General features: G+C 37.6%; 2 protein-coding genes and 1 long non-coding RNA gene across 3 annotated transcripts; 2 read left to right on the plus strand and 1 right to left on the minus strand.

Moving 5' to 3' along the window:
• The first annotated feature begins 13909 nt into the window (after positions 1–13909).
• On the plus strand, positions 13910–21582 carry LOC132630658 (E3 ubiquitin-protein ligase HAKAI homolog). The gene is made up of 4 exons (XM_060346215.1): positions 13910–14065; positions 15388–15729; positions 19106–19164; positions 20331–21582. The coding sequence occupies exons 2-4, from the start codon at positions 15478–15480 to the stop codon at positions 21451–21453; spliced, it is 1434 nt and encodes a 477-aa protein (XP_060202198.1). The 5' UTR covers positions 13910–14065; positions 15388–15477; the 3' UTR covers positions 21454–21582.
• LOC132630660 (uncharacterized) lies at positions 15736–18657 on the plus strand. Its single transcript, XR_009578650.1, has 2 exons — positions 15736–16892; positions 17000–18657. It is a non-coding gene; the product is annotated as an uncharacterized LOC132630660 (long non-coding RNA).
• A 182-nt stretch (positions 21583–21764) lies between the features above and the next one.
• LOC132630659 (reticulon-like protein B12) lies at positions 21765–25848 on the minus strand. Its single transcript, XM_060346216.1, has 4 exons — positions 25472–25848; positions 24641–24821; positions 22411–22622; positions 21765–22331 (listed from the first exon to the last, which is right to left on the minus strand). Exons 1-4 carry the CDS (start codon positions 25536–25538, stop codon positions 22162–22164), a joined length of 630 nt encoding a protein of 209 aa, XP_060202199.1. The 5' UTR covers positions 25539–25848; the 3' UTR covers positions 21765–22161.
• Positions 25849–26095: the final 247 nt, after the last annotated feature.

Below are 26095 nucleotides of genomic sequence, written 5' to 3' on the forward strand. Positions count from 1 at the left end.
GTGCCATCACTGTAACGACCCGTTTGGTCGTTATTGCATTTTCGACCCATTTACCCCCGTTGACCTTTCCCTGAGCCCTATTACTACTATTTTGACCCACGGGGATCGGTGGTACGGTTCCCGAGGTTATCGGGCGAGAATCATGATGTCTTTTGTGAAATAGAGCCTTAAAGTGAAAAACGTTTGACCAATAGTTGACTTTTGAGTGAACGTACCTTTTCGAAAATCTGTCGATTCTGAGAGGTCCGGATGGTCGATTGTGACTTGGCGGGATGTTCAGTTCGGTTCCCGAGGCACTCGGGAGCGTTTTGGGTTATTGGTTGGAAAGTTGGTCTTTGGCCATTGAGTGTTGACTCGATCAAATAGACCTCCGTTGGAAATTCCGAGACTGCGAATGAGTCCATAGCATGTTTTTATGTATGGTTACATTTCTGTTTTGTACCTGGGAGGTCTCGGGTGATTGTCGGGTTTTGGGATTGAGTAGGTGAAAAACTAGAATTTTCTGGTGACTGATGTCCGCCATAGCAGGCACTAGTAGCGTTGTAGCGGACCCGCATCAATGAGGACGGGCCGCTATGGCAGGTGATGGAAGATTGTTGTCACGACCAAAAATCGCTTAGTCGTGCGGACATCTACCACTTCCCACCTTGGTAGGCTAACCTTTCCCTTTAACCAACATACAAACTATAAATGCGGAAGAACAAAGTAATTAATAATGAATCTCATTATCAATTTAAGGAGAATAAGTGTGGAATACATATTCTATCCAAGGCATCTGGTCTAAGTTCGTACAAGAGCTACTAATAAGCTCATATGTCTGAATATATAACAAGAACTATCTGAATGTTGCCATACAAGGCTAAAAAATCAAAAGGAATACTATCTGGAAGTAGAGGACGAATATTCGAAGAATGGAAACCCGGGCTGCAGCTATGGCAGTAGCTCACCCTAGGTCTCCAACAATACTGTCTAGGGAAAACACTCTCGAGGATCAGAAATAGAAGCTGTCACACACTCTACACCCCGAAAAGGAGTGTAGCAAGGTAGCATCAGTACAAACAACACATACTGAGTAGGTGTCACGACCTAGAGCCCGTTTGGATTGGCTTATAAGTTGGCTTATAAGCTGTTTTCAGCTTTTTTGAGTGTTTGGCTGGCCAGCTTAAAGTCATTTTATGCTTAAAATAAGCTCAAAAAAATAATTGAACCCATTTGACTTAGTTTATCTAAAGCAGCTTATAAGCTGAAAACAGCTTATAAGCCAAAAAAAATAAGTTGGACTACCCCAACTTATTTTTTTCAACTTATAAGCTGCAAACAGCTTTAAGCTGTAAGCCAATCCAAACGAGCTCCTATTTTGCATAAGTCGTGCGGGCACTTACCTTCCCACTTTGGTAAGTGAACTCTCAACCCAACAATGAATAAATACATAAAAGAATGAAATTAAGCAACGGAATAGAAAAAATACGTAAGTCTCACGATATATATATATATATATATATATATATATATATAGGTAGTAGAAACGTGCGGAATGACAATAAACACCCCCAGGGTCTAGTATGAATAACACAAGAGCATCTAAAGGGAAATAATACAATCCGGAATACTAATACATAAAACGTATATGTCTCTAAATAGAATAGGACATAAAGATAGAAAGTCTTCAAGGCAGCGGATGGCCATGCTCACCCTGGAAACTCAAGAGAAAGCTAAAGCAACGATCAACCACGCGTCACGGAAGTGGATCCGACCTGATACTCAGCATTCATAAAAGAATGCAGCAAGTGCAGGTCAGTACATACAACAGTTCTGGTAGGCATCATCGGCCGACTAAGCATAGCTAACACAATTAAGATAATAAAGTAGATAAGCAAATAAACCAGCAAGTATAAGACAATACAATCGATTCCAATTATCCGTCATCACCTACGTAAAGCATCTAATCCCAAATGTGCCAAGTCCGAATATATCCAATCCAACATCATAATACAACACCAAACATCTCAAATCAAGTCATAATGCAATGCAACGCAATAATGGTATGAATGCGATGCAATGCCATGCAAATGTGGTGTACACATGTATTCCGAATAGAAATATTGACGTATCAGTAACACAACCCAGTGTGACTCGCGATTTCTAAGTGTCACCCATCCCAGATCTTTTCCAAACAGACAGATGGGACCCCGGATCTTTGCCTACGGGGGGTTCTCACCGGTACCACCCTGGGGGACCCACGACATTCATGCACTAACAACGATTCTGGAACTAACATCGGATATCGGCCATGCAACAACGATTTCGAAATTGATCATCGGACATCGGCCATCTCACGTCACTCAAGTAAAAGAGTTTTATCAAATATCAATTTCACTCGATTAACGATTCCGGAATGAACACCGAACATCAGCCGCCTCACGTCACTCAAGTAAAACTGAGTCCAACTCATCAAGTATTCATCAAATATCATTAATATCTCAACAGTATATCATGAAAATGAGAGTGCGTGCAATGCGTGAATCACATCAATAATCATACTCAATATCACAAGTACCAACGATATATCCGAATCACAAATACCAACAGTGGGTATGCCAATAATATAACCGAATCACGATTACCAACAGTGGGTATGCTAATAATGCAACCGAATCACGAGTACCAACAGTGGGTATGCCAATAATGTAACCGAATCACAAGTACCAACAGTGGATACGCCAACAACATATCCAAGTACAATTACCAACTGTGGGCATGTCAACTATATCATAATCAAGATGATAAAACAGAATTCAATATCTACCAACGACTCACAACATCAAACCGACAAAATAGAGCAATTAAGCACACATAACGGGGTGGCTAGTCCCAACACATAACAAGGCCCAACCTAAGGCAATATCCAACCCGACTTCATACCCGAAGGTTCACATGCTGTCTTCGACAATATAATCTAAATATGTGCTTTATTATACGAAGTCTAACCAAAGGTAAGCCATAACCTACCTGGATGGCCCAACCGCAACACCAACAACTCACTCCTTTGCCTTGCCTTTCCGCTGAACCTCAGAACCAAAATGTTCTAAGCATAATCAAAATCTAAATTAGAAATCAGAAAGAATGATACTAATATTTTTACTATTCATTTTAGGTCAATTCCAACCCTAGAAATTAGGGAAAACGGGCCCACAAGGGGAAAACGGAAAATTCGGAAGAAAAGTATCAAATTAAGCACTAGGTAATCGTAAACCAACCACTAATTGCTGATTTAACTCAAAGATTGACCTAATTTCTAATTTCAAGCAAACCCCCCAATTTGGGTATAAACCCTAAGTCTTCGATTCCAAAATTCAACACTAGAAATGAAAGATATATGATTAATAAGCTTAGATTCCTCAAGATCTATCATAAACATCATCAATTTCCTCATACATGAGCCTAGGGAAAAGTTCATCAAAACCCTTTTTCAACTTCCATCACTAAGGGGTTATTAAAGGGAAGGGGGAAATCTTGGAGGATTGTGATTAAGGAAGAGTAAGGGAATGGGCAAGATTTACCTCCAAGAATGCCTCTAAAATATCTCCAAGAACTGTTCCCCAAGGCTTTAATTTCGAAGTGGGAAATAATGAGGGTCTAAGGCTTATTTGAATCACACTTAATGAAAATAGTTGGCCCGTCACCGCCACGGCGGTAACGGTGCCGCAACAACGCCTATAAGGCCGCCATAGCGGTATGGCCAACAATACGCATGGCCGCGCCAGTGGCCATCACACCGCAATATCGGTGCTGCTAGGACGACAATGGTGTCGCCATAGCGGGCACTAGTTACCAGAATCCCCCGATTTTTCTAAGTCTTCAATCGAAATCCCGAGCCATTCCCGAGGCCATCTGCTCACAAAACATATACACAGACCTACACAAAAATATGTTACGAACGCGCTCACGGCCTCAAAATTCCTAACGGAGGTCTCGTTGACCGAGTTAACCGCCGACGCCTTAGTTTCAATTCCCAACCCAAGTCCCAAAATGCATCTAAGTGCATTGGGAACCGAACCAAATACACAAACAAGTTCTAAACGACCATCCGAACCTCTCGAAATCAACAAAATTTTGAAAAAGGTTCATTTACCCAAAAGTCTACTTTGGGTCAACCATTTTTTACTTTTAAGCCTATATTTCACACAAGTTGCCCGAATCCGATCTAGACACCTCCGGAAGCGTGCCAATGGTCCCTTCGGGTAAAAAATGAGCTAATCGATACTAAAAAATAGGCGAAAATGCCTAAAAGACTATAACGACCAAACGGGTCGTTACAGTAGGCATCATACGCCGACAATAGTTAGCTAACATATATAAAGGAAGAGAATGAAGAATAGACATACTCTCAATCAAGTATAAATACCACACTGTCCCAGAATAACAACTCAAGCACATAAAGATCAAATAGACGAATCATAGCCTATGGTGAAGCACTTAAACGCAAGTCTGCCAAGTTTCCCACGATTCATCAGAATAACCACAAACATCAGTACAACCAACAATAGTACTCCGTAACTTCAAGTCATAGCCTAGGAGAAAGTCTTTACTCTTCGAGTCCATCAATCCCCTAGTATGTATCAGCGATCTCAAATTAGTAATCAACCAGGAAGTCAATGTCCACGCGTACCGTACAATACAATAAATAACCACAACTAGAATCAGATGTATGAGTGAATGAAATATGAATGCACGAGCGATGCAATGCAATGATACACACATGCTCCGGGCGGATACCTCCACGCCTCGACAGTCATGACCCATAGGGGACTCGTGAAGTCCATGTACCTGCTGCGACGTACAGCCCGATCCAATATATGTTGCAGAACATGCAACCCGGTCCAATATATGTTGCGGAACGCACAACCCGGTCCAATAGATGTTGCGACACGTAACCCGATCTAAGTATATGTGTATGAATGCATGCATGATATTAATGCCAACAAGAGTATATCAATGACAATCGTGCCACACATGGACACATTTCCCAATATCAAGATCAATATCAATTCCTTTTTCTTTACAAGTCAATAACCAATAACTGAGAGATACAGATTCACAACCATGACTAAGTCACCAAGTATCACGTCTAGTATCACACACGTGGCAATAAGCCAATAGATCATAAAAAGGCAACAAGCCATAATCAACAATAATACCAAGCTCAGCTTATATTAGAGTACCATGAAAGATGAGAATGAGTGCACTTCATAATATCAATGAATGATGACAACATATCAAATCAATTGTGCCACACATGGACACATCTCTCGATATCAGTAACAAGTCAAGTTCTTTCCTCTATCCAAGATAATACCCAATAAGTGAGGGATAGCAATTTCACGATCATGATAAGACGACTAAACTTCAAGTCTAATAACACACATGTGGCAACAAGCTAATAGATCACAAGAAAGTAACAAGCCAAATAGATCACAATAAGGCAAAAAGCCATTACCAAACAACAGTACCAACCTAGGTAATCCGTCCCAACTTTATACCCAAAGGCGTAACATATTGTCTCCGATAATCGCTAACCCTACATATGCTTTACTAAGTCTAACCATAAGATAAGCCGTAACCTACCTAGTAGCCGAGCAGGAGCCACGAACAATCACACCTTTGCTTTGCCTTTATGGAGTGCCTCCAAATACTCAAATTATAACCATAAAAGAACTCTAAGTTAGAAATGAGAAACAACAGTACCCATATTGCTATACATTCGTTTGAATTAAAATCAACTAAGTAAAAGAGGGAAAACGGGTCCACAAGGGAAAAACTGTAATTTCGTTAAAGAATCGGGTTCAATATAGTCAAAATAGTACTCTACGAGTTCAAACGAGTCCAATGATACCCATATTGCTATACTTTAATTCGTAACCCAAAAAGGTAACCCCGAGCCCCCAAGGGCAAAACTGGAATTTTATTTAAAAATTGGTTTACCCATAGCTTAATTAGTCTACATCCATAAAACCCATTCAAAAGGCCATCATCTTGATCCTCAAATCCATGATTTACCACTTTTCAACTTTTGGGTTCAAAACCCCAATTTCTACAATCCAAACGCGGATATAAACTATAAACAATGAAAATAATCATGGGAAAACACCAAATTAAAGGTTATATACTTATCCTCTCATTGAGACTAGAAAACGCCGTGAACATCACCTCAAACGGAGTTCTATAACTCAAAATATGCTCAAAATACTAAAATGTTCGATCTGTCCATTTTAAACATTGTCCAGGTGAATTTTTTACTCATCGCCTTCGCGGGGCACCATCGCCTTTGCGAATAGAAATTTTTTGTGTTGACCAGTCAACCCAAAATTCCTTCTTCGCATTCGTGGGACCTCCTCGCGTTCACGAAGAACAAAGTTTGCACGAGAAACCAGTAATAACAATTTGAAGTAAAAAGGTCATATCTCACTCATACGACGATGAAATGCAATGGTTCTTGTTGCTATAGTTCCAAAATTACTATACAGATCTAACGACTCAAGCAAAACACAAAACGGAGGTCGTTTGCTCAATATGATACCCTTTTTGCTCAAATCGACGTTGAAACTGAGACAAACACCATACAACCCAAAATCATCCAAAACTCATCGAAATATACAAATTTGTGGAAAATTCCAAAATCATCATACGAACCTGCTTGAACTCTCAAAACATTCAAACGGGACCGTCTTGACCGTGGTCAACTCCAAATCATCTCAAAAGCTAGTTTATCAACCAACCACCTAAATCACACCCAAACCTCTCGGTAACCGAACCAACAACTCGACTAAGTCATAAATCACATTTCGAACCTAATAAAACTTTTAAAATTTGATTACGGGCACGTTTACCCAAAAATTAACTTTTCGTCATCTATTTTTCACTTATTCAACTTAAAAAATTCAAAATTCCTCAAAATTAACCAAGACTCGCCCGATCACCTCGGGGACCATTCCACCTATCCCCACAAGTCAAAAACACTCCAACGACGATGGGGAAAGGGTTAACAAGGGTAAAAAGGGTAAAGTGCCTAAACGACCAAACGGGTCGTTATAATTGTGGCGAGTCGCCATAGCGGACGGAGATCCGCTATGGCGGACTCGTGGTAGCGAGACGAGGGATCGCTGGCACGCATCCGCTGTGGCGGACAAGGGATCGCTACAGCGGATGACGCGGACCAGAACCTAATAAATGCTAAGTGAAACCTTTTTATTTCTCATTCCTTCAATTCTTGTTCCTAAGAACTTTGGAGGCGAATTGAGGAGATTCTTGGATGATTCCTCTTGAGGGTAAGTTCCTAAGCTTGAATTCTTTCTTTTACATTCCTTAAGCATGAGTCCACGATAGAAAATTCATATAACTTAAGAAGGAAGATGGGTTTTGGTGTTTCTTTATTAAATGAGCTTTAGTCCTTCTAAATGAGATTTGTTGGTGTATTTGAATAATCTAAGAATGGAAATTGTTGATTTAGTAACTAATATGCCTGAATCTTCCATTATTGTCGATGAAATTGAAGATTGAAAGATAGGGTTTGCACACAAATTGGGGGTTTTGACTTGAATGATGTATGTGACCTATTCTTGAGTTAATCTAGCAATTGGATAGTAGATTTGAACTTTTAGAATGTTGGGTCACCGATTTCACTCTTGAAATAACCATTTTACCCTTGTGGGCCCATTTTCCCCCTTTTCATAATTGTTTTTTTCAAAAGATAGCCTAGCAATGTGGGTATTGTTCTTCCTATTTTCTAACTTAGAATTCGATGATGGATAGACTTTAAGGACTTAGAGCCTCTCTGAAAAAGCAAGGCGAAAGTTTGATTGTTAGTGGCTCCCGCTCGGCTGCCAGGTAGGTTACGGCTTACCTTATGGTTAGACTTCGGTTAGCGAAGCATATGTAGAGTTGGTGATTGTTAGAGAAAGCATGTTACGCCTTCGGGTATGAAGTTGGGATGGATTACTTAGGTTGGTACTGTTGATTGATTGTGGCTTGTTGCCTTGTCGTGATCTATTAGTTTGTTGCCCCGTTTGTGATACTATACTTGATACTTAGTCGTCTTATCGTGATTGTGAAACTGCTATCCCTCACTTATTAGGTATTATCTTGGATAAAGGAAAGAACTTGACTTATTACTGATATCGAGAGATGTGTCCATGTGTGGCATGATTGATTTGATATGTTATCATTATTCATTGATATTATGCATTGTACTCATTCTTATCTTTCATGGTACTCTGATATGAGCTGAGCTTGGTATTGTTGGTTGATTGTGGCCTGTTGCCTTATTGAGATCTATTGGCTTGTTGCTACATTTGTGATTCTAGACTTGATGTTGAGTTGCCTTATCATGATTGTAAAACCATATCTCTCATTTGTTGGGTTTTGTCTTGTAAAGAGGAAGGAAATGATTCATTCGTGATATGGTGATACATGTCTATATGTGGAATAATTGATATTAACAGATTCTCATGATATGTGTCCATGTGTAGCACCATTAATATTGAAAGATTCCCATTGGCATTGATTTCATTCATGTATTCATACTCATATACTTGGACCGGGTTGCACGTTCCGCAATATATATTTGGACCAGGTTGCACGTTCCACAACATATATTTGGATCGGGTTGCACGTTTCACAACATATATTAGATCGGGTTGCACGTTCTGCAACAGGTATTGGATCAGGCTGTGCGTCACAACAGGTACATGGACTTCGCTGGTCCCTCATGGGTCATGACTATCAAGCCGTGGAGGTATTCCGCCCGAAGCGTGTGTGTATCATTGCATTGCATTGCATCGCACCGCACGTGCATTCATATTATATCTATCCATATCTCTGATTTGGTTGTTATACTTATTGTATCGCATGGTGCGTTTCCGCATTGATTTCCTTGGTTGATTATTGAGTTGAGTTGTTATGTGCCTGATTAATACATACTTGGGGATTAATGGATTCAAGGATTAGAGACTTTCTCCTAGGCTATAACTCGAGGTTACGGAGATCTATTGTTGGTTGTACTGGTATTTGTGGTTATTTTGAGGAATCGTGGAAAACTTGGTAGACTTGTGTTTAAGTGCTTTACCATTGACTATGATTGGGCTATTTGATCCTTCTGTATATGAGTTCTTATTCTTGGACTGTGTAGTGCCTATACTTGATTGTGATCATGTCTATTCTTCAGTCACTTCCTTTATATATATGAACTAACTGTTGTCGGCCTATGATGCCTACTCAGTACGTGTTGTTTGTACTGATGCTATCTTGCTACACTCTTTTTCGGGGTGTAAAGTGTGTGACAGGTTCTATTCTGATCCTCGAGAGTGTTTCCTCGAGACGGTGTTGTTGGAGACTGAGGGTGAGCTACTGCCAGATCTGCAGCCCGAGTTCCCATTTTTCTTATACTTGTCATCTACTTCCAGACAATATTCCTTTTGGTGTTATGAGCCTTGTATGAAAACATTCAGATAGTTCTTATTATATATTCGGACCTATGTGTTTATTAGTAGCTCTTGTACTGACTTAGACCAGATGCCTTGGGTAGAATATGTATTCTGACCCATTAATTTAGGATTCAATTTGTGCTGATTTAATTAAATGACGTGGACCTCTAATTGAAGGTCACGTGTTATATATGGTATTGTAAAACCAACATTAATGAAAAATGGCATGGATGAGCCATTTGGTAACAACGATTGTCACGACCCAAAATCACCTAGTCGTGCTGACACCTACCATTTCTTACTTTCATGTTCTTGAAGTGTTTCAGTTCTTGTGCAAATGACATGATCAATGACATTATCTGTGCAAATGACATGATCAGCAGCATTATCTGTGCAAATGACATGCTCGCAGTTGCTGCTCATTCTTCTTCTTCAATTTCTTCTAATCACTGACACATGCTTTCCTGTGTCCTTAGCTTGTTTTGCTCAATTTTGCCCGTTTATGCTTTTCGAACATCCTTTCCTATAAAACAACACAAACACATGAAAAATAACATAAAAAGCACTTAAAGGAAAAATCAAAAGCTCAAGAAAATGGTACCAAATGTGCCGTAATTTCACGGCGCAAAGTCACGTGTACCTAAATGAACATCCTACGCATCCTCGAGCCTACATTACAAGCTCACATAGTCATTTGAGATCCAAACCGAGCGTTCCTTAAGTTAGTGGTGATTTAAAAATAAGGGCAAGCTTATGGCATGATACTTGTGACACTTGACATTCTTTGTGAGTGTGAGTGGTCTTGTGTATGTCCCATGATTTGATTTTGTATGTCCCATGATTTGATTTTAATATATTAAGTGTTTGGATTTTCTTTATCTTGAGGGCACATGGATTGCATAAAACTTGGGAATCCATAGGCTTCTCGGATTGTTGCACATGTACACATCTAGTTACTAGTAGCGTCTAGTCGTCATTTGAGGTTTGAGATTCATGAAGTGATTGTTTGATTGCTAAGCACTCTTTGAGTTTTCTTGTACAAATTGTGGATTGTTTTTGTACAAGTCACATGCTTGTAAATTCATAAATTAGTACCAACCATAGTCATTCTTACTTTGTTGTTACTGTACCAACCATAGTCATTCTTACTTTGTTGTTACTTAGTTCTAGTTTTGTTTTAATTGCTTGAGGACAAGCAAGAGTTTAAGTTGTGGGTGTTGATGTGCCGTGAAATTACGTGTTTTTCATACCCTTTCCTTAAGCTTTTCTAGCCCTTTAAGTAAGTTTTAATGTTATTTCTCATGTTTATTTTGTGTTTTCAGAAATTTGGAATTGAAGTCTAAAAGATTGCCAAAATTGAGAAAAAGATTATTTTGATGATCGTTTTGTTGAGGGCGGAACCGTTCTGCTGAGGGGCGCAATGGGTAGCAAAATGAGATAGAAGTTTGGAGATTTTCCAGACCATCTTGCTGGGGAAGTAATCGTTCTGCTGAACGCGGAATGGTTAGCAGAATGAATCTGCTACCCATTCCACCCTCAGCATAATGATATAAATGATGGCCCAAAAGAGAGGCACCCTATTAATTCTTTTGCCTAATATTTAATGAAAGTAAATTTTTAACAGGAATTTGCACAAATGAAGGTTTCTGTTTAGATTTTGGCCATTAGTATGTTAGTGAGCTAAATTTATTTGCAAAAAGAAAAATCCATCTAACTACAACAACACAACTATAGTTCCACAAGTGAGGTCTGGGGAGGATGGGGTGTATGCAGACATTACCCGTACCTTAATATTTTCAATAGACCGCGGCTCAATAAAATCGTTTTTCAAAAAAAAAAAAAAGGTCAAAAAAATATAAGAGTAAAAGCTATGATGAAAATCTATATATAATATAAAGCTAGGCAATAGAAAAGTGATGTGGCACCTCTCTATGGCCAATGATCCTATTTATCTTTTTTCTCCTTTTTTTGACATTTTTCTCTCATTTTCTCTATTTATATGCTCTGTTACAAAACCAAAAGCCACTCTTTTAAATGCGCACGTTGAATTCTCTATAACACTTTGCCAGTTTTCTTTCTTTGCTTTTTGTCTAATTTTATTGATAATAACTCTAGGTAATTTAATGTACATCACTAACGGCAAAATCAATATCAATGAGGACAATGAAAAATTCTAAAGGCAATAAAGAATTAACTTAAATGAGAGATAGTGAAAAGTCATGGCAACGATTGGAGTCCTCTTCACGGTGATAAAGACTTCTTCTTATAAATTCAATCCTCCTCTTAATCCTTAGCATTCTTTTGCTGCAAATTTGTCTCTTTCAATTTCCCTTCTTTTTTTTTTTAAAGTTTTTTTGTAATTTGAATTTGCACTATGTGATACATACTTTGTCCCTGTATAAATGTGTATGTTTTTCTGATTTTTTTTTTTACGGGAGTAACAATATTCAGATGTTTGGTTTTCTTAAAAGCTTCAATTAGGCATATTTTGGCCTTTCTAATGTTGAATGTAATGTTTCTTTTGAGAGCAATACCTGGACATAGAAACTTATTTGTATGTCTAATTTGAGAATGTTATTGCAGGGCCTGTTTCAGAGAGTGCAACACCCATAAAGGTAGAAATTCATAGGTATATTATATATCTATTATATACTCTCAAAAAATTGTGCATTTTTGTATCCCCTGATATGCATGATTTGTTAAGTTTGTGAAACTTTTAGTACATTTTAATTGAGAAGTTATTTGTATGTATTCTAAAAATGCACTTTGTAGTTTCTATATTTTGATTTACAATTCGAGGGGATGTGTATATATAACTGGGTTCCTCTTCGTGATATTACTTTCGGCGTAATATTTTCGTTATCTTGATGTATTTATCAAGAAAAAATGAATAATATTCATACATCCTAATTGAAAGTATACGATACATTTCATTAATTTTTTGTAAAATCTGAAATTATATTATGAAATAAGAGTATTATTTGTGCTTGTAGAATTTTCTGGAGGAATATATTTTTTTTAAAAAAAGGCTTGATTGAGGATATGTTTTTTTAAAAATGGCCTAAATAGAGCGTGGTGCAAATTAATGACTTTTACTTCTTTCTTATCATTTTAGAAGCGATGGGTTAGGTAGTTTGCTTTAAAATAGGGAAAGTCTAATGAATAGCCTACTTTTTAAATAAAAAATACCCTTATTATTTGGTATTGGAAATTTGGAATATTTTGTATTCCTGAAATTAAGATTATACTATAAAATATAAATATATTAATTACATACATAGATAACTAAATTATGTGTGGAACGTATGTTTAAAAAGTTTCAAAAGTGGTATTTTCGCAATTTTTATTTAGTATTTTAAGAGTTATATTTCTCACACTTTCCCTTTTATCTTAGACCTTATTTTGCTAAATACAAAAGAAAAGAAAGAAAAGGATGATACAAAAAATTTATAAGAATATAAAACTAAACCTTGTGTTGTACTTAATTTATTATTCATGCACTAATATTATATAATATGATTACAAAAATATTACAATAATACATATAAAACTATGTGTTGTTTTGGGTTTTGTAATTCAGTTCTTCTATGGAATGGAATATAATATTTATTTTATCGTTCACAACATTTAATATTGAATGTTTAATTATGATAATAGGATATAAGATATTATTCAATTTTGATAAAATGACACAACATGGTACCGGCATCAATCGTTGTGCAAGATTGGAGGATGTTAAAAAAGAGCAAACAATCTTGAAAATATAATTATATCGAGGAACAATGAATAGTATTACGATTGGGGAATGTAAGGAGACAAAACTGATGAAGAGTAAAGGTCGATATTTTTATTACAAAAATTATGACTATTTACATTTTATAATCTAATTTTTAACGACATGCACTAGTATTGAATAAAGATAACCAAAGTAAAAGAAACAAGAAATCCATTTAACTATTTTTAGAAAGCAAATTTAATCTATTGAATTTAGTGGGACAAAATTGAAAGAGTAGCTTCACTAAGGCCATACATGCAAATAATCCTTTTTTTAACACGAATCCTTAAATTGGGCCAAATTTTTTTTTTTTTTTTTTTTGCGTGGATTGTCCTTCATTTGAGGTGGTCTTTAAGTTTTACCTTTTGCCTAATATCCCGAGATTGTGACTTCAAACCCCAGCTCAGTAAAAAAAAAAATCGCAAGGCAAAATTTTGCAAATCTGTCCATGCAGACAGAATTTGGGCCTTAAGGCAGAATTTGCAGGGGCAGAATTCAAATTTGCATGGGCAGAATTTAGAATTAAGGTAGAAATTTGCAAATTCCGCCTTATATGGGTAAATTCTGGGCAAAAAAAGACCACCATTTTTGGGACAAAAATTAAAGACCACCCCCAGCGAAGGACAACCCTGCAAATCGCCCAATTTGTTTTCAAGACAGGTCAAACATAAAAGCCCATGCCTGCAAATAACTAAAAGGGGTTTCTTGATTTTCTTTCACTGCAAAATTCTCAACTTTAACAAAGCGACCAAAAAATGTCAAACATTTAACACACACACAGAGAAACTCTGTTATACACAACGCTACAAAGGTAATACGTTTATACTTATTATCTTTTTTTCAGAATTTTGTTTGTCATTCTGATAGTTGGGATTTAAATATCACTTGAATTTGGTAGCATAATAGTTCATCTTTCTGCAGTTTTTTTTTGTCTTCGAAGTTATGTATTTCACTATTTCTATAGATTCATCCAATTTGATATGTTTCCATAGTATACTTGCTAAAAAAAAGCAGGGATTTCAGCCGAAATTTGTTAATGTTAGGGTTTATGCTGTTTTAATGATGTGGGGTTGACAGCAACACAAATAGTAATGCATCAGCTTCTAAAAAAGGTTTAAAAAATTCTTCAATTATCGAGCTTAAGGTTACAATGACATGGGTACTAGTTATAAAGCTTGTCAATCCTTTCCGTTGAGAGTTGTTTCTTTAAACTTACTATATTTATATGTTTATTTATAGGCAGAGTACCTAAAGACCTCTAAACTTGGCGCGTTTTATTCAGATCCCCCTAAATTATACTCCCTCCATCCCAAAAAGATTGTCCTCTTTTGACTTGGCACAAAGTTTAAAAAATAAATGAAGACTTTTGAAATGTGTGGTCCAAAACAAGCCCTTGATATTTGTGTGGCTGTAAATCATCTCATAAAGTTAAATTGTTTCTAAATATAGAAAGGGGACAATCTTTTTGGGACAGACTAAAAAGGAAAGGAGGACAATCTTTTTGGGACAGAGGGAGTACTTGGTTATTACCGCTGTACTTTGACTTTTCTATAATTGTTACCCTCTCAAACAATAACTGGTCCTAATTACCTCCTTATACTTGGCTTTTCTATAATCGTTACCCCCTCAAAAGAAAAATGGTAAAAGAAGGCAAAATTGGTAGCTGAGGTTTCAATGACATGGGTACTAGTTAAAAAGCTTGTAAATCCTTTTGATGGAGAGATGTTGTTTCTTATTATTTGTATATTTATTTATATGGTTGGGCCATTTCTTGAGTTTTTCATGGTATCATTATGGAGAATCAGAGGCAAATCTAGGATTTAAGCTTTATGGGTTCAATTTTTAAGGTTCTTAGGATTGAACCCGTTATAAGTTTAAAGTTATGGATTCATATCTACTATTTTGTTGTAATTTAGTTGGTTTTTACACATAAATTTATGCGCTGCGTCAAAAGTATTGGGTTAAGATGAACTCGGTATTAGAAAGCTACATCCGCCTCTGTGGAAAATACATGCTTATCTTCTATGTATTTTTCCAATTTTATCTCATGTCCTTGAAGGGATATGATTTCATTCATGGTGATATTTACCTAAAAGTTGTGGTAATATGCTAATTTTTATTACTTCCGTGCAGAGATACCATTGATTTGTTATCTTAGTTGAATAATTCATACGGGTTTGTGGGTCTCACGAGGAGGGTGGAGAACAGAATTACTTAGAAAAGATGCTTCAGATCCGGCTTAGCAAGCCAGCCAGTGAGAATGGCGGAGGCGCTAAGTCTTTGCCTCCTGACACTGTTACAGTTGCTTGTCCTGATCACCTTGTTTTAGCTGATCTTCCTGTAGCCAAGAGCCTTGGTTCAGTAAATGCTGCATCTTTGCTCAAGACTGTTGGCCGTAGGTCCCGGCGCCAGCTTGGTGAACGAGTACATTTTTGTGTCCGCTGTGACTTTCCAATTGCTATTTATGGACGTCTGGTGAGTATAGAATGTTCAGCTGTTATTTTTTGCCTACTCTTTTGTTGTTATAGTTGTCTTGAGTCCTCTGTCTCCATGGCACAACATATTGTTCAACCAATGACATTCCAACTATTACTGCTTAATACTGGTTCAACCAATGACATTCCAACCCTTGTGGTTCGGCCCTTCCCCGGACCCCGCGCATAGCGGGAGCTTAGTGCACCGGGCTGCCCCTACTGGTTGTTTCCACCACAAATGAGAGATCAAGACTAGGCTACGTGCTGGCTGCTGCTACTTAGTACAACTTTTTATTATGTAGTAAGAGGAATTGATTAATGGCATCCAGTGGATGCAGAAGCCAGAAGTACATAATATAAGGAAATTAAAACAGCTCCATACAAAGAGATCTAGACTAAAAGGATAGGGAGCTGACAAAAACTAAGAGGCACTCTTGAGAGCTTAGAGGTGTAAGATTATGCCAACTGAATAAGTTAAAAATACACCTAGACTTTACAGAGTGCGTAGGAGTTGATACACCATCAAAACATCGTCTATTCCTTTCTGACCATATACACCAAAATATACTGGTTGATATCATCCTCCAGATCTTCCTGATGGTTTTATCAACTTTCCAAAGGCTCCAGCTCTCATAGGCATCCTTAATGTTGTTTGGCATAACCGAAGAAAGTCCAAAAATAGAGAGGAACGTATTCCAAATGTTTGCAACTATTTGGCATGTAGGAAGAGGTATTTGTTGGTTTCCAGACATTGATGGCACGTTTGTCATCTATTCACTGTCTGAATGTTCCTCCTGCTTAAGTTATCCTGTGGCAGGCTTCAGAGATTGCTGTCCAAGGGAAACCATTTGAGTCTTGGGAGTAGTTTTTTATTATCCAAGATGAGCTTCCAGGGCCATTGCTCAGCATTCCCAAACTTAGTGAAGATTTATAGCCTCCTTCACTGTGTGTATCCCCTTCTTGCCCTTCGATTTCTGTTCCTATCTATCGTTTCTTTTACTTCGATTATCGTATTATTTTGTGGTAGTTACGGATTCTTTTTTCAGATAGCTTTATCATGCTTTTACAGTATTTGGCCATGTCTTTTAGACTGCTTTGAACGGGTTGTCCTTGTGCCGAGGGTCTACCGGAAACAGCCTCTCTACCTCCCAAACTAGGATTGGGGTAAGGTTTGTGTACACTCTACCCTCCCCAGAACCCACTTGGTGGGATTTCACTGGGTATGTTGTTGTTGTGTTGTGTTGCCCCAACTTATACTATCATCTGTGCAGTCGAGGAAAGTGAAGAACTGCAGTCTTTGTAACAAAATCAGCAGTTCCAGTAGTTTCCAGTCCTGAAAGTTCCTTCTAAGCCGTAGACCTCTTCCAAGATTTTGTCTGGCCTGTGCATTGAAGGAATCAACGTTTCAGGCAATTTGAAATAAATTTGGGAAATCCAGCATCAGAGGTGATCCATGGACTATGGAGCCATGAATCTTTTGACAATTTAATTTGATTTCCTGAACCCACCTGGTATGTGATATTTTGAGAGAAGTCATCCCATAAATTCCTGACCTACTTCCATAATCCAATAGCATGAGGAGCCCTAGATAATTTAGTACACCACTTATCTTGTGACCCATGTTTTGCTTTTACTACTTGCTTCCAAAGAGAATCGTCACCTTGTCCATATTTCCGTAGCCCCTTCATTAACATGCATTTGTTGTCAGTTGTCAGATCTTTGATTCCCAAGCCTCCTAGTTGTTTTGGCATTTTCACAGTTTCCCATTTTATTAAGTGGAATTTGTGCCCCAAACTCTTGCCTTCCCACAAGAATGATCTAATGATTTAGTCTAATTGTTGCACCACCATTTTTGATATTGGAAATAGTGACCATCATATAAGTAGGAATACTTTCTTATACACTGTTGATCAGAGTGTGTCTTCCTCCCATTCATAACTATTGCAGTTGCCGAGTAGTCAGTTTTTCTCAAACTTCTTAATGACTCCACTCCATGTCTCTGTACATTTGAATCTGGCCCCTAATGGCATCCCCAGGCAAGTTGTTAGTAAATGGCCAGTGCTGCAATAAAGAATTCCTTCCCGTTCCACCATATTTGGAAATCATTGATAGGATATATTGTGCTTTTGAGCATATTAATCTGTAAATCAGAGAGCTTCAAATATAGATAGGGTGTTGAGATATAAAATATGTGATCTCTTAGCACTACAAAAGAGAGCATCATCAGCATAGAGTAGGTGAGACATCTCCACAGTTTCACCAGAGTTTAACCCTGAAGTTCTCTGGCTTTATTCAGTGATCTGCTGAGTCCTTAGCCACAATGAAGAGAAAAGGTGAGAACCCTGCCTTATGCCCTTTTGTGGTGAGAAGAATCCCACAGGTTTCCTGTTCACAATTACCGAGTATTTCACTGTGGTGATGCAAAATTTAATCCATCTAACCCATCTTTCTCCAAAGCCCTTTTTACTTAGTACAGTCAATAAATAGGAACAATTGATTTGATCAAAGGCCTTTTCCAACATCAAGCTTGCATAGAATTCTAGGAGTTTGTATTTTGTTTCCAGTCAAACACTTCATTTGCATTATGTGCTGCATAAGTGGTATGTCTGCAGTCTGCCTTGAATGAAAGCACTTTGATGACCTGAGACTATTTTGCCAATCACCTTTTTCAGTCTCTCTGCGAGGAGTTTTGCAGCTATCTTATATGCACTACCAATCAAAGTAATAGGTCTGAAGTCTCTGAGTTCAATTGCACCTTTCTTTGTTGGAATAAGTGCAATGAAGGTAGCATTACCAGACCTAACCATGCTGTAGTTTTGATGGAAATGGTTAAGGTCCCATTACTTGATATCTCCCTCATGCCATCACTTGGTTGACAAAATATTTCCCTTTTAAATCACTCATGCTTTACATAATATTTTTTACATTATCCACACTCCACAGAACTCAAGTGGCACCCAAAGATGAATATTGAACTTTCAACTCTATTTAAATTAATCCCCCTTCAAGAATAACAGATTTTTTTGTTTTATGTATGTCATATGTTGCAGAACTTGCTTTTGTTTTAAAGATTATGCATTTATTGAATAACTTGTCCCCTTTTATACACTAATTGGTTAATGCTTTTCTTATGTGTGTAATGTGGCAAGTCTAGCAGATGTCTTTCTTATTACTACGAAACGGCTGTATGTCATACACTAACTGGGTTATGCTTTTTAAAAGCTGTTGTATGACACGTTTTGGGTGACATTATCAATGTTATGAACTGTTACAAAGCACTATCAATGTTATGCATTACATTTCCTTCTCACAACTATATGTTTAGTCAAAATGATCTTCCACTATTTTTTTTTCTTTTTTTTTTTCTTTTTTTGCAGAGCCCATGTGATCATGCCTTCTGTTTAGATTGTTCCAGGAGTGATTCTCTCTGCTACCTGTAAGCTCGTATATCCTGTTTCTCCACTTGTAAGAGTAAAATTTGTTATTCTTTAGGATATAAATTTTAAACTATATATCTCATATTATTTTGGACATCTCACGTTTAAAGCTGGCAAGTCTAAAGAGGATTGCAAACAATATAGTGATTTATAGTGGATACTGCTGCTTGTAGCAGCATGTGGTACTATAATGTGTATGTTTCAGCTCTTGGATGTTGTACATAAAACTGAATTTGACGTTCAGATTTTGTCAAGTCATGTTTCAGTATCATGCCTACATGGATTTTCCTTTTTTTGTCAAGTAGACTGGGGCATTGACATCTTGGTTTTTTGTTTAACCCAATGTCAACTTAGGCTAGTTGTTGAAATCTATGTTGCTTGGACTCTTCAAAATCCTTGCTGCACCCAATGTCGACATGACATGAGCGTGGGTGTGAGGATCCACAACGGATTTGGTCAACTTACCTTGGGTGCTTTGACTACGTCTATGACCGAGACGTATAGATTGATTGGGTATTTGGTTTGATTTTTGGGTTTATGTCATATATATAGTTATCCTAAGTATGAGAATGTTTTGCTATTACACGAGATATCTTGTGAAAAAATATTAGGTGTTGTATAAAAAAAATAAATAAATTATATTAGTTTTAGTTCAATAGCTTTAGTTAATCGAGATTTATATTTCGTATGTCGTAAATATACATTTAGTCGTCGTATCCCAACACCCGTATCCGCAATCAGAGACGGATCCATTCCCCCGAATCGTAAAATTTGTGTGATGAAGAATCCGACCTTTAGATCCGCACCCAAGTCCGAGCAACTTAGGTTGAAATACGGTTATTACAAATTCTTCCGAGTTAGAGAGATATTGCTCCCGTCAAGAGCTTCATCAGCCCATGGCAGATGGTTGATTTTAACTCTGACTGGGCCTCCCTTTTCTCACCGAAGTAGATTATTGAGAAAATTTTGTATTCTTATAAAGAGTATTTGAGATTGTCACAATGCATCACCTTGAGACTTGTCACACATCCTTATTCAACTGTTATTGCTACTTAATTGTTTGTGAGGAAACTAGGTTGATTTGTTTGGCCTGCATTACCGGTTCCATACTTGTCTCGCTGATTTAATGAGTGTGGAATCTGAACTACTTGTTTTATTTATTCAGCTGTGATGAACGAATTCAGAAGATTCAGACAATTAAATTGATGGAAGGGATCTACATCTGTGCAGCTCCGCATTGTCTCAAGTCCTTTCTGAAGAAGTCTGAATTTGAATCTCATATTCATGAGAACCACAGTGATCTCCTTCATCAAACTGCAGAAAAAGATGGAAATGCTTCGGAATCTGCTTGTGCTAGAAAACCTGCAGCATCTGAGTCTACGGTGCAAGCACCACCTAGGCCTTTATTTTCCCCTAGTTCAGGTTCTCAGGTACATGATCGTGAAGACAAAGCTCATCATTCTCAAACTAGAGATCAACAGCCTCCTAGGCCTGTTATGCAACCAAAGCCGCCACCATTCACCGGGTCAATCCAAAATCATCAACTAGAGCAATCTGATAGTAATCCCCCTCCAGGCTTTGAAAGGCCTGGCATGCAAAACCGGTTACCTCAGCAAGGTTTTGACACACAGGTTCACTTTCCGGACAAGAAACAAGGGATTATGGGAGGTTCCCCTTTTCCTGAATATCCTATGCAGATGCCACAACCTCACGGCTTTGCTGTGCCGATGAATTCGAATCCAGGTTTGGCTCCTCAATTTGGTTATAATCAGTTTGCACCTGATGGAGCCCAACCATTTTATAGTGCTGCTTCAACTCCTGAGATGGGAGGATCAGAACAAGGGTCCTTGCTAGGTTTTCCACCTGGTGCTGCAGGAAATATGAATTTCCCAGAAAATTACCCTCGGCAATGGAATATGGGGCCCGCTGCAGTTCAACCTCCTCCGGATGGTTTCGTAAGCGGTACTGATCCTCAAGGAAGAGCGGTCTTTTTCCAAGGAGACTATGGAAGGAACAACGGTGTAATGCCCTCGAACCTGCCACCTCCGCCTTCAACCAACAGAGGAATGGAAGGTGGACTGAGTAGTAATTCAATGGACACCAGAGATAATAATAAGGGTATATTGATGCCGCCGCAACCTATGTCCCTCCCACCACCCCCACCTTTACCTCATCACATGTCACAACACCAGAGAGGGGGGAGACACTACTTGGGTGATGGACATGATGGACAGGGCTATGGTTGGCAACATGAAAAGCGTGATAGTTTCGGAAGCAACCAGGACTAGTTATGTTCTTATTTTTCCTCTTATATCTTCTTCTGTAAGAACAGTGCTCATTTTGTGTTGCCTAAAGTGTGTGTCATTGTCTGAACTATCAACGTTGTTTTGTTAAAGCTAAAACGTTGATTTCCCTGATATTTACCCTGCTTCTTGTTCATACAGTAAAGTTTCTGTAGCATGGATCTCATTCTGCTTAAAAAGTTATTCAAGGTTCTGCAGCTTCTAAATTGAGGCCAGCAATTACATATTTGACCATTTCCTCTGAAGCATCCGGGCATTATCAATAATACAATAATAGTATCATATGCAAGCAGCAATTATTTAACTAACAATAATTGCTGAATAATTTATTAGTTCAATTATACATATCTTATAGGCAAATCATGTTGCAAGCTTACAACTTGGTTAAGACCTTACAATAGATTGCTTTGCAAGAAATGGATGTACATAATCAATCGATCTACTATGCTTCAATCCCAAATTAGTCTTCCGTATCCATTTAAGATAAAAATGGACGTACACAATATATGTGCAAATTACAATCTCTCACATCTTGGTGCCCCTCGGAGCACTCGATCTCCATTCGCTTCCGATGAGAAAGAGAAAAAGGGAAAGAAACCAAGATGTATGACAAAGGCTATTGAGACCCCAAACCCCAAAACAACCTTACCCCCAAGAAAGTTGAAAAAAACTTAACAAAACAATGAAAATGGTTTAGCTTAATTTCTTCTTTTCCAAACTTAATCTTTGAACCTTGCTAACACACACTGCATCAAATTTATGATGCAGCTGCCACAATTTCCTGTATGCCATTAACACACATGCATCAACTTGGTCTTCATACTTCTCATAGAGCGCAGGAACTGTAAGAACAATCAGAAGGCCTGCATAAATAAGAACCTGAAAGTCAATTTCTGTTGTCAAGACCTCTTCGTCTCCAGATTTAAGAATAATGTAACTTACTAGTGTAGCCCAATGTGAGGAAATCGGTCAAGCCACCAATGACAGATACCAGAATCAGCCCCGTAGAGACCTTAACAAACATATTTGTGTCCTTACCAAGGGCAATATCCTCAGAAACCGACAATAACATGTTGATGTGATTGCGGATTAAACAAGAAGCTTTGTTTACCATTTCTTCAGAGAGATGCAGATGTGGCAGAGGTGGAGCTGGTCTGTTACAATTTTTTGGCAAAGGTTCAATTATTAAATACCAACGACTATAATTCGAGAAGGTTCATAATTAGATAAGTTGATAATAATATCATGAACTACCAATCTGGAAGGAAGGCACTAAAAGGTCTTAAGATAACATATTTAACTATGAAGAAATCTACAAAAGACCATGCTTAGAAACCTCTCTATGCTACCTAGTTCGTGGTTGAGGATTAATCTCATTAAATTTGCAAGCAGATACTTGAGAGACATTTTTCCATTCCCATCCATGTTTTTTTTTTTTTTTCCTTTTTAACCTTGGTGTACGGGCCAGCTTGCGCACACCTCGACTATTTCCAGAGGTACCTGTTACCTTTCACCAGCACATGTACTGGAAACTCTGTCCACCAAGGCTTGGATAGATGGGAAGAAATCACCTAGTGTTTTGTTTTTGTGTGTTTACTTCCTTGTTCTCCAACTTTCCATCAAAGATCAGTAATAGAAGTCCTTGTCCAAGCAACACTGCCAACATCCATAATAGTTTATATAATATCGAACTATCAGCTGATTTTTCTCTGAAAGCTGTGCTTACTATACTGCACTGAGGAATTATAAATTTCTTTGCACACAATTTACCTTAGAACTATTAGAAACTAGAGTCCTCACAAATGTAGCATGCTTTGGAAGGGTTTTAGTGCTTAACATGGGATATTTTTAAAAAGGGGACGTCTAAATTATAATAGGTGCTACACATATCAGAATTACTTGGACTGTAAATCATTTGCTCTTGCACTCCCATTGGTCTTTGAGAGTTGGAGTATGCTTCCATGTCTTCTTAGAGTAAAAGAAATGATGCCAATGTCCATGAGACAGCTATTTATGCTGTTGGAAGAGGCGAAAAATGCAGAAAAGCAAAGTAGGTCCAGAGTGTGGACACTCTTCACTATGTATTAGTTGAGTGATCTTAAAAGATAGAAATCAGAAAAGCTCCGAGGACAGAAAAACCCTCTTACTTGTTTTGATTTTATCATTTTGAATCATTGTAAGTAATTACAGGACAATATTTTTTGACGGATTTTGGGTGATCTCTGCGCTTTGAAGAGAGCATGGTATATGGCTATATGCAATACTTTAGTTTTTCCCCCTTCCCCAAAGGCGCCAATGCTGATTCAGTTATCAAGAATAGTTGGTCATAGATATTCAAACATTTAATAAGAAATGAAACAACAAGGATGGCCAACGGAGCATTACTAGAAGCTTTGTTTCAATTAGCTTTTGGAAAAAGCTTATATCTCAGCCTCCAATAGAACCTCCACCCCTCCCAGGGGAGCGCAAGAAGAGGAAAGGTTTTCTAACTTCAAAGTAAAATCATTTTGGTTTACTACATGCCAATCACTTGCTTCATTCCCTTATCCAAGTAATAGACAACCACATACCTAGTGTAATCCCACAAGTGGGGTCTGGGGAGGGTAGGATGTACGACCTTACCTCTACTTTTATGGGGTAGGGAGGCTGTTTCAGAAAGACCCTAGGCTCAAAAGAAAAGTAACCGACGCAGGATTATAAGAAAGAAGACATCAAAATAGCAAGATACAAAATAAATGCAGCAAAAGATAGTAATACACATCAAAACATAGGAGACTACACGATAATTGAATAATATTACTAAAAGGGAATGATAAGAGGAGGGGGCGAAGTATCAAAGAAGCAGATGTGGATCACCATATGAAGCAAATGAATATCCTGGGAATTGTGTTTCTGGACAAATAACCTGTCAATATCCCGAGAATTTAACCCCCTTTCATAGGGATTGGCATACTTAGAGCTTTGTGAAAGTCTAACCCAAAATTCATAGTTTAAGAACCCACATATTTTCGATTAAATTACTTATACCTATGTTAAGCTTACATAAAACCAAGTAAACACACCTCATCAAAACTGTATATAGTATTTGAGAGATGTGAGATCATTAGAACACAGACAGCTAACTGAAAAAACCTTAACACAAAAGCATTTGCAAAAGATTGTTGTTATTTACCTGTTAAGAATTGCAGCTGATTTAGCCCATAGAAACAAAATGGTGAACAGCAGAAAGAAAACACTTGAGACTAATGATAAAAGTGTATAACCAGATCTCTCAAACACTACCCAAGCAAACAATGTTACTACAAGAATTCCCACTGTCACGTCTTTTCGCCTCCATAGAACAACATCAGCAACTGTTTCAAACAAACTACAACTGGATCAATCACAAAAAAATGACCAAGAAAGTCCTTTAATCACAAGAACAATTTTTTCACAAACAGTTAGTTGACCAATATCAATAGAAATTTCATCAATCCATATGTCAGCAAGGATGAAAATATGGATGAAAATCTCTCTTAAATTTCATTGATCGGGGCTTTAAATAGAACTCTTACTACAACTAAGAAACTGAATACAACTAAAGAGGTAGTCCCTCCGTCCGTCCCAATGTATGTAGCACCTTTCGCTTTTTCAAATGTCAATTTGACTAATCGTTGAAGCTAAATTGGATTAGATTAACTTAATATTTTAAAATTAAAATTTAGATATTCAGAAATTCTATGAAAAGTACTATAAGTTGCAATTTTTCTCGTATCAATATGATATGATTAAATACATTATAAATTATTGATCAAAATTTACATAGTTTGAATCTCAAAAATCGAAATAGATAGAAGTAAATATCTAGAAAAACTGTAGCAGTAATGGATGCAACATCCAACACCATATCAAGAATTGCATTTGTGATAAATATGTAAATCAGATTGCAGACAAACCAAATTATGAACCTAACTCCATCAAACAAGAATTGACATGATCATGAATTTGAGTTAGATGGACTCACCAAAACCTCCTCCAAGGATCTGATGAAGACTTCTTTGTCTGTTAAACAACTTATCTGATGGACCCATTTCTCAACAATCAACAAAAACCCAACTTCAAGAACTCAAATGAAAACAACTTCTATAAACAGAACAGAGAAAAAAGGCCACAACTTTGGTATGTTTAGTCAAAATTGTGTATACTTCTTTACCAAGAATCAAACTTTTCCTACACTTAGTTTGATGGAAAATGGATGAACGTTGAGATATGGTATTAGTGGCACAAAGATTACAGCCTAAAAGCATGAAAACATACTCATGACTTTGTTTTTTGCACTGTTTTTTCAACCCCAAAGAATAAAGAAAAGTTAGAAAGTGGGGCTGACAGGTTAAGTTGCCTTTGAGAATGGATTTTGGTAAGTAAAAGGAAAAGAAAATAGATTGAAGGGGTCCACTTAAGGAAGTAAAATGCGAAGACAGAGACATTCCCTCTTGCATCTCACAGCTAAGCATGTCATGTGGGGCTGCTCATGCTGTTTTTTCCTCTCTCTTTGTAATAATTTTTCTAGTAAGTTTGGTATTCCCAGTATTTTCAACAGGAAATTTAGGAGATAAATGATTTGGGTGATGAATGGAATAATTTGTAT

Source organism: Lycium barbarum, chromosome 3 (genome assembly GCF_019175385.1).
Source record: "Lycium barbarum isolate Lr01 chromosome 3, ASM1917538v2, whole genome shotgun sequence".
NCBI lineage: Eukaryota > Viridiplantae > Streptophyta > Magnoliopsida > Solanales > Solanaceae > Lycium > Lycium barbarum.